This window comes from Colobus angolensis, unplaced genomic scaffold (genome assembly GCF_000951035.1).
Source record: "Colobus angolensis palliatus isolate OR3802 unplaced genomic scaffold, Cang.pa_1.0 Scaffold47, whole genome shotgun sequence".
Lineage (NCBI taxonomy): Eukaryota > Metazoa > Chordata > Mammalia > Primates > Cercopithecidae > Colobus > Colobus angolensis.
The window spans coordinates 2,998,712-3,007,535 of NW_012118154.1; the positions used below are offsets into that span (position 1 = coordinate 2,998,712).

The following is an 8,824-nucleotide window of genomic DNA, read 5'->3' on the forward strand; positions in this document are numbered from 1 at the left end:
ATAGGCCTCAAAGGCTGAATGCAGCCACCGGTGCTCACAATCAAATCAACACCCCATAATAAACAGGCACCCCACAACTGACCAAATAATACTCCATCCTGATGCCAGAGGGAGCCCTTAGTTTAATTCTCATCTCCAAGCTGGGCAGAGACCTAAATAACCCTCACATGTCAAAGCCACCTCATCGTCCTGAATTTCCCAATTCCCGGTTTCTCAGCTGTTCTTTCATGCATTCAAACGAAGACACATTCTGGTCTGAAGGGGAGGGCCCCCGGCCTGATATCTAGCCCCATGGACCACGGTCGGTCAATCCTGGCCGACTGTACACTCGTCCCAGCCCAAATCCGGGTAGTTTCCGCCTTGCAGCTGGATTCAGCTCTAGCACCCCTTCTCCAAATGAGCTTTGCCTTGCCTCCCCGCAATGTCTCCCGAAACAAAATATGAGGGTGTGATCCATGCCCATCTCTCAGATCAGGAACTTCAAATTAGGGTTGTTAAGCCCCTCCTGCCCTCTCTCCCTCCTCCTTGTTTTCCCTTCTCTTGTTTACCCCACCCAATTTTAATATTAATGTTCAATTAAAAGTCACCTCCAAAGACATCTGGGTAGCAGTGTCTAGCTTAATTCGAAAAGAAAACCCGGAGTTCCCAGGCTCAGGTCCCCCTTCTTGTCCCACCCATTCCCCTGGCTCCTAAAGCCCACGATTTCTCACCTCAGGTAGGAACCCCAGCCTGAGGGGAAAGTCCCCTCGGTCTCCTAACTCTAGCTCCCTCTGCCCAACCCTAGTCCCCTCCTAGGAGACAGAGGTGCAAAATAAACCCGCGCAAAGGGGAGGAGGCTAAAGGTTTCAGCCGCCCAGACCGAATGGATCCTGCGCCCGGGTCTGAGCGCACCCCCGGCCGGGTGGAGACGAGGGGCGAGGCGAGGCCAGTGTTCGGCCGCCCCCTCGTGGAAGGAGCCGCACATTGCAGAGCCTTGCCTACTTGCCGCGCTGGACCCCGGCGTCCCGCCAGCCTTCAAGCGTAGCCGACGGGCGGGTGCCCGAGGCCCTCATGAGCTGGGATTGGGGGAAAGCGAGCGGGCTTTGGGCGGGAGTCCGTCTCTCTGGATCCCTACAAGGACTCAGAAGAGAGCCGGGAGCGAGAGAGGCCGGACGCCTAGGTCTCCCGAGCGTCTCTCGCCCCTCCACCCCCACCTCGGGGCTTTCCCCACCTCCTCGAGGGGAAGCAGCTGGCGGAGCCGTCCGGTCGCAGGACAATGGAAGGAAACCGACTAGAAATCATATCCGCCCTCTCCCTACCCCGCCCGGCCAGAGCCCCCCTTTTTGCAGGCCTGGGTACAGGAGCCTCTCATTCACACCACACCCTCCCCCGTCTGAGACCCCACGGGAGCCCACTGTCGTCTGCCCAAACCTGCCGTCTCGTTGGGCTCCCCCTTTTCTCCCTTAACACAGTACAAGAAGGGGAGAGGGGGTGCCGTATGCACTTTGTCCTGCAGCAAAGGTTGGCTCCTGGCAAACCCTCCCAAAAGCCAAAACACCAATTTTCACTGGCCCAGGCCTTCCGACGACTCAGACTCCCGTATTTCCAACCTCGATATCCCTAACCTCCTCCCCAATTCCAATATCCCCGTCCTCGTGTCCACTTGCAGTGACCCAAGACCCCCTACGTTACGACCACCCCTTGTTTCTGAGGTCCCGCCCTCGAGACGGAGACCCCGCCCTGGGCTCGCCATCTGGAGAGCGAGGGAGGAAGGAAGGATACAGACCCAGGCGTTCACCCCACCTCCACCCCCGCCCCCGACATCCCGGCCAGATAAAGGAGCCGAGGCCAAGAGGGGAGAGAGACCCCGCCCCCCTTAAGAAGAGAAGACGGGCCCCTGCAGGACGGGGGTAAGAACAAGAGACTAAGGGAGCCAGACTCCTGGGTCCCCCAAGAGGGTTGGAGCTTGTATGGAGCTTGCCATCAGCAAGCCTGAGTCCCAGAAATTGGGCTAAGCTAGGGATCTGGGGACTAGATAGGAGTCGCAGAATTCCGTAGTTCGGGGAAGAGAGCCTCGGCTGGGGTTTGGAGGTGTGTGGACGGCAGGCCGTCAGATCTCTGGGCAGGGTCGGACACCTGAGACACAGGCGGGCAGAAGGGAGTGGCGGTGCTGGAGGGGCACTGGGAGTCGAACCCAGGGCGATGGGCACGGGATTCCCCACGCTCGCCAACGACGCAGCGGTGTGGAACCTTCAGCCGGCTCCAAGCGCTGGAAGAGGCAAGGGAGCTAGGGTGTCGTAGAGGGTATAATGAACAAGAAGAATTAGGAGGGAGGCTGCGTGTGCCGGGGCTAGGGGCTGGAGGCCCTGGCTCTAGCTGCACCTCGGAAGGAAAAGGCAAACAGAGGAGCGAAGGCGTCTTAGATCCAGAGCACTTTCCACGGCCTCTACAGGCCTGCGTCGCTATGGGTTCCCCCGCCGCCCCGGAGGGAGCGCTGGGCTACGTCCGCGAGTTCACTCGCCACTCCTCCGACGTGCTGGGCAACCTCAACGAGCTGCGCCTGCGCGGGATCCTCACTGACGTCACGCTGCTGGTTGGCGGGCAACCCCTCAGGGCACACAAGGCAGTTCTCATAGCCTGCAGGTTCGAGGGGTGGGGCCGGGGCGGAGGCGGGGCCAAATGGGAAAGGGGTGGGACCACAGGGCCTTTGAGAGGGAATCCGAAGCCAAGTCTTTCAGAAGCAGGAGGCGGAGCGTCCGAGAATTGGGGGCGGGGTGATAGTGAGGAGGCGGGACTTTTCAGGGGGCGGGGCTTCCTAAAGCGGCGCGTGTCTCCCTTGGTTCCCCAGCCCCTAAGGGACCTATCTGCTCTCTCTCCAGTGGCTTCTTTTACTCAATTTTCCGGGGCCGTGCGGGAGTCGGGGTGGACGTGCTGTCTCTGCCCGGGGGTCCCGAAGCGAGAGGCTTCGCCCCGCTACTGGACTTCATGTACACTTCGCGCCTGCGCCTCTCTCCGGCCACTGCACCTGCAGTCCTTGCGGCCGCCACCTATTTGCAGATGGAGCACGTGGTCCAAGCATGCCACCGCTTCATCCAGGCCAGGTGAGGGACCCCGGCTGGGCGTTCTCTGTGGGTGGGGTGTTAAGGGCAAAGGCAGAGACTAGGAAATGGCCCTAACGTTCATCACACTTTCCCCAGCTATGAACCTCTGGGCATCTCCCTGCGGCCCCTGGAAGCAGAACCCCCAACACCCCCAACGGCCCCTCCACCAGGCAGTCCCAGGCGCTCCGAAGGACACCCAGACCCACCTACTGAATCTCGAAGCTGCAGTCAAGGCCCCCCCAGTCCAGCCAGCCCCGACCCCAAGGCCTGCAACTGGAAAAAGTACAAGTACATCGTGCTAAACTCTCAGGCCTCCCAAGCAGGGAGCCTAGTTGGGGAGAGGAGTTCTGGTCAACCTTGCCCCCAAGCCAGGCTCCCCAGTGGAGACGAGGCCTCCAGCAGCAGCAGCAGCGAAGAAGGACCCATTCCTGGTCCCCAGAGCAGGTACAGAGTCTAGAACCTCAAGAATTTGTCAGAGCTGGCCTCAGCTGGAAGACAGAGTCATTGGGCCTTCGTGGTCAGGAGGAAGGGAAATAGGGGGTGCTTTTCAGAGACACTAGCTCACCTTAAGGAGCTGGCCAGAGACCAGGTTTATTCAGCAGGGTGGCACTTGGGCAGTACGATGGCTGTGGCTCATTGGTCAACAATATTGGCTCACCTCCAGAGGGCAGGCCTTTGGCTCCAAATTTCCCAGGAGAGAACCCCCATCCCCCATCCATACAATCTCTTTTAACCCTTTCCCCTGGGCCTTGCCATCTGCCTAGGCTCTCTCCAACTGCTGCCACTGTGCAGTTCAAATGTGGGGCTCCGGCCAGTACCCCCCACCTCCTCACATCCCAGGCTCAAGACACCTCTGGATCACCCTCTGAGCGGGCTCGTCCACTACCGGGTAAGAGACCCTCTTTCCTGGCTTTTCTCCCATGACTGCTCCAGGCAAGTTTGTGCCAAAAAAGCCCCCCAGAAAGGCCTATTCCAATGGTTCCTAAACTTTGTTACAAATTAGAATCACCTAGGAAGCTTTTAAACTCCCACCGCCCAGGTCACACTCCATAGACTGAAATATCTGGACCTGGGAACGAGTCATCAGTATTTTTCTAAAGCTCTCCAAGTGCTTCCAATGAGCAGCAAAGTTTGAGAATTTCTGGCCTATCCTCTTTCGGAGCTGAATGATCAGCCCAAAGCTTGTCAGGGCCTCTCTGGCAGGCTGTCACTCAGAGTGGTGCCGGTGAGGAGGAGATTTTAGCCAGGCACAGTGGCTCATGCCGGTAATGCCAGCACTTTGGGAGGCCAATGCAGGAGGATCACTTGAACCCAGGAGCTCAAGGCCAGCCTGGGCAACATAGTCAGACCTGGTCTCTACAAAAAATAAAAATAAAAATTAGCCAGGCATGGTGGTGCGCACCTGTAGTCCCAGCTACTCAGCAGGCTAAAGTGGAAGGATCGCTTGAACCCGGGAGGTAGAGACTGCAGTGAGCCGATATCACACCACTGCACTCCAACACAGACAACACAGCGAGACCCTATCTCAAAAAACAAAAACAAACAAACAAACAAAAAAACAAAAAAAAAAGGAGGAGAAACTGAAACCTCCTCCCACTAGCGGGGGCCTCCACCTACCACTGCTTTTTTTTTTTTTTTTTTTTTTTGAGATGGAGTCTCACTCTATCGCCAGGTTGGAGTGCAGTGCCGTGATCTTGGCTCACTGCAACCTCCATGTCCCAGGTTCAAGCGATTCTCCTGCCTCAGCTTCCTGAGTAGCTGGGACTACAGGCGTGTGCCACCACCATGCCCGGCTAATTTTTGTATTTTTAGTAGAGACGGGTTTCACCATATTGGCCAGGATGGTCTCCATCTCTTGACCTTGTGATCCGACCGCCATGGACTCCCAAAGTGCTGGGATTACAGGCGTGGGCCCCCGCGCCTGGCCACCACCACTACTATTGAAGAGGAGATTAGCTGAGTACTCAAGTCAGACGGATGTGGAGTCAGATCTGGCTCATCTTATTATCTTCTTACTTGGCCTTGAGCAAGGCGAACCAGCCCCAAAAGTCTTAACAATAAATTGGAAAAAAAGAAAGCCTGCTACTGCATGGTTTGAGGATTCCGTAGTACCTAGATAGCCCTCATTAATAACTATGGTTGCCGTTACCCACTCCCCTTCCCAGGAAGTGAATTTTTCAGCTGCCAGAACTGTGAGGCTGTGGCTGGGTGCTCGTCGGGGCTGGACCCCTTGGTTCCTGGGGATGAAGACAAGCCCTATAAGTGTCAGCTGTGCCGGTCTTCATTCCGCTACAAGGGCAACCTGGCCAGTCACCGCACAGTGCACACAGGTAGGGGAGGAGAGGGCCCTGGCCGTCAAGCCCACAGCTGTCCTAGGGCAGAGTCCCTGACCTCCCATCTTCCCTGCCTCCAGGGGAAAAGCCTTACCACTGCTCAATCTGCGGAGCCCGTTTTAACCGGCCAGCAAACCTGAAAACGCACAGCCGCATCCATTCGGGAGAGAAGCCCTATAAGTGCGAGACGTGCGGCTCACGCTTTGTACAGGTACGGAGCCAGCCTCCAAGTGGCTTCCAAGGCAAACCTGCAAGAGGTGGGGTGGGCCAATAGGGAGGGATCTGTCCCTCTCAGAGGACTTGAAGTCTCCTCCCTCCCAGGTGGCACATCTGCGGGCGCACGTGCTGATCCACACGGGGGAGAAGCCCTATCCTTGCCCTACCTGCGGAACCCGCTTCCGCCACCTGCAGACCCTCAAGAGCCACGTTCGCATCCACACCGGAGAGAAGCCTTACCACGTGGGTACCCAACCTGGCCTGCCCAGTGCCTTAGAATTACCTCTGCTTTGCCGAGGGTTGGGCTCTGAGAGGTGCAGGCCTGGCCGTCCCTGGATCTCTTAGAAATGAGTGGTGGCCAGAAGAGTCCAAGCAAATAAGGGGTGGAGGCTGGGAGTAGGGATGGGCGGTATAGAAGTGATGCCTCTGGGCTGAGCGCTGTTTTCTCAGAGAGGAGCTACAAGTGGGAAAAGCTTTGCTAAATAAGGCGGGTCTATCCCGTCAATCACCCCTGAGGATTTGGGAGAATGTGAGAGGCAAAGAGCTGATCTTCGGCTGGACAGTTCCCTCTTGGGAGAGCTGGACAGGCGCCGCCCCCCCGCCCCGGCTCAACACCTAAAAGGTGATTATAGATGAGGCAGGACCTGACCCAGCTGTCCTCCCACAGTGCGACCCCTGTGGCCTGCATTTCCGGCACAAGAGTCAACTGCGGCTGCATCTGCGCCAGAAACACGGAGCTGCTACCAACACCAAAGTGCACTACCACATTCTGGGGGGGCCCTAGCTGAGCGCAGGCCCAGACCCCACTTGCTTCCTGTGGGTGGGAAAGCTGCAGGCCCAGGCCTTGCTTCCCTATCAGGCTTGGGCATAGGGGTGTGCAAGGCCACTTTGGTATCAGAAATTGCCACCATCTTAATTTCTCGCTGGGGAGAGCAGGGGGTGGCAGATCCTGGCTAGATCTGCCTCTGTTTTGCTGGTCAAAACCTCTTCCCCACAAGCCACATTGTTTCTGAGGAGAGAGCTAGCTAGGGGCTGGGAAAGGGGAGAGATTGGAGTCCTGATCTCCCCAAAGGAATAGCCCTCCACCTGTGGCCCCCATTGCATTCAGTTTATCTGTAAATATAATTTATTGAGGCCTTTGGGTGGCACCAGGGCCTTCATTCAATTGCATTTCCCACTCCCCTCTTCCACAAGTGTGATTAAAAGTGACCAGAAACACAGAAGGTGAGATCACAGCTCTGCTGGCAGAGATTACTAGCCTGGGCTCTCTCCTTCGGCTTGGGTATTTTATATTAATTCTGTCGTAAGTTTTATCCTTAGACTTGTTCTTTCTCCTGTTTGTTTGCTTGTTAGTTTGTTTAAAATGGAAAAAGGGGTTCTCTGTGTCCTGCCCCTGTAATTCTAGGTCTGGAACCTTTATTTGTTCTAGGGCAGCTCTGGGAACATGCAGGATTGTGGAATTGGGTCAGAAACCTTCTCTGGTATTCTGGATGTTGTAGGTTCTCTAGCAGTCTGGCAATGGATACAGATATTTCTCGGTTCTTCAAGGGTGATAGGATCCATTATATTGAGCCCAAAATGGAGGTAATAATAAATGCCTCCTGGAGGCTGTGGGTACAGGGGATCCTGTATCTAGATTCTGTATCACTCCAAGTGGAGGCTGGCAGCTTTTTCTGCAAGATGGTCCAGAATCTAAAATGACCCATTACTCTGGTCACTTGGATTTGGCTCTACTGTATTCATCTATAATGGCAGAGACCCACCAGGGCTCAAGTTGAGTCCATCGTCCTCCCACAGGGGCCTGTTCTTAGCACTGAGTTCATCGCTCCATGGGGGAGAGATCAGACATTCCTTATCAGGGATGATGTGACTTTTTCTGACTCTGCCCAGTCTCTGTGAATGTTATGACCTAGGGAAGAATCATGAAACTCTTTGGCTTGATTAGATGGTAAAGAGTGTTAACCCATCCTTTACTACAGAGGCATCTGGGTTTGAATGTTACTTGGGGTTCTCTCTATTGAGTTGAGCCGTTCTTTATAGGTTTTGGATATCTTCTGGCAAGCGTCCAGATGTCAGAAACTTCTTTGCCTCTAGAAGTGATGGTGCTTGGTAACCTTACCTTATAAAAGCTGGGTCTGTGACCCGGTCTTCCCATCACTGCATTCCTGTCTGGAACCAGTGAATGCGTTAGAACCTTCCATAGGAAAAGAAAAGGGGCTGAGTTCTATTCTGGGTTTGCTGTAGTTTGGTTGGGATTATTGCTGGCATTACAGATGTAAAAGACTGGCTAGCCGATAGGCCAAAGGCCTGTTCTAGTTGACCAAGTTTCAAGTAGGATTAAGAGGTTGGTTGAGGGGTGCAGTTTCTGGTGTAGGCCGGGTAGGTAGAAAGTTAGGAATGGGGTTGCCTCTTGGCTGGGTGGAGGCTCTGAAATGTTAGAAGACGTCCTGAAGCCTTGATTTGTAGTTCTGCCCCTTGTTGCCCTGTGGCCTATTTGATTATGGGACAAGGGTAGAAAGTAAGAAGCACTTTTGAATTTATGGGATAGAACTTCAAGGATAAGTCAGTTCTAGTGGCTGTCGCCTGGGGACTAGTGAGAAAGCTACTCTTCTCCTTCTTCCCTCTTTCTCCCCATGGCCCCATTGCAGAATTAAAGAAGCAAGAAGGGAAGGCGGAGGAGTCTGTAAGAAGGAACCATGATTTCTGTTTAGCAGATTGGATAGGCAGGTGGAGAATGCCTGGGGATAGAAATGTTAGATCTTGCAAGATGAGATCCTTGGAATAAAGAAGCCTCTCTGTGCTGCCTGCTGTGTCCTGGGTTCTTGCCTTCGGGTCTCGGGGAGCGAGGAAGAGAGCTCTTCCTCCTGGACAACATCTGGGATTCTGTACCATTCCGCTGTCCCTTCCCACCAGACATTTTAAATGGTCCTCGTTGTCCCTTTCCCTGCCCTTGCCTTCCTGCTCATTGTGTAGGAACCAGTGACTTCATGAAGTTTCTCCGGAGCCACCTGCATCCTGCTGCTCTGAGGTCACTTCCTGCCTGAGGTGTGGAGGCGGCAGGGAGAAACCAGGAAGCCACTAATAATATCAAGAGGCTGGGGCGTGCATCTGTGGTAGGGACCTTAATGCTTGGGACATGCCTCCGTCACCAAGGAAAATGGATAGGACTTTGGTTCCCTAAGGACCACAGGGGCT

General features: G+C 55.0%; 1 protein-coding gene across 1 annotated transcript; it reads left to right on the top strand.

The window, feature by feature from the left end:
• The first annotated feature begins 1,810 nt into the window (after positions 1-1,810).
• BCL6B (B-cell CLL/lymphoma 6, member B) lies at positions 1,811-8,434 on the top strand. Its single transcript, XM_011958464.1, has 9 exons — positions 1,811-1,889; positions 2,432-2,622; positions 2,859-3,080; positions 3,177-3,524; positions 3,845-3,969; positions 5,246-5,410; positions 5,494-5,624; positions 5,735-5,872; positions 6,297-8,434. The coding sequence occupies exons 2-9, from the start codon at positions 2,444-2,446 to the stop codon at positions 6,411-6,413; spliced, it is 1,425 nt and encodes a 474-aa protein (XP_011813854.1). The 5' UTR covers positions 1,811-1,889; positions 2,432-2,443; the 3' UTR covers positions 6,414-8,434.
• The last annotated feature ends 390 nt before the right edge of the window (positions 8,435-8,824 follow it).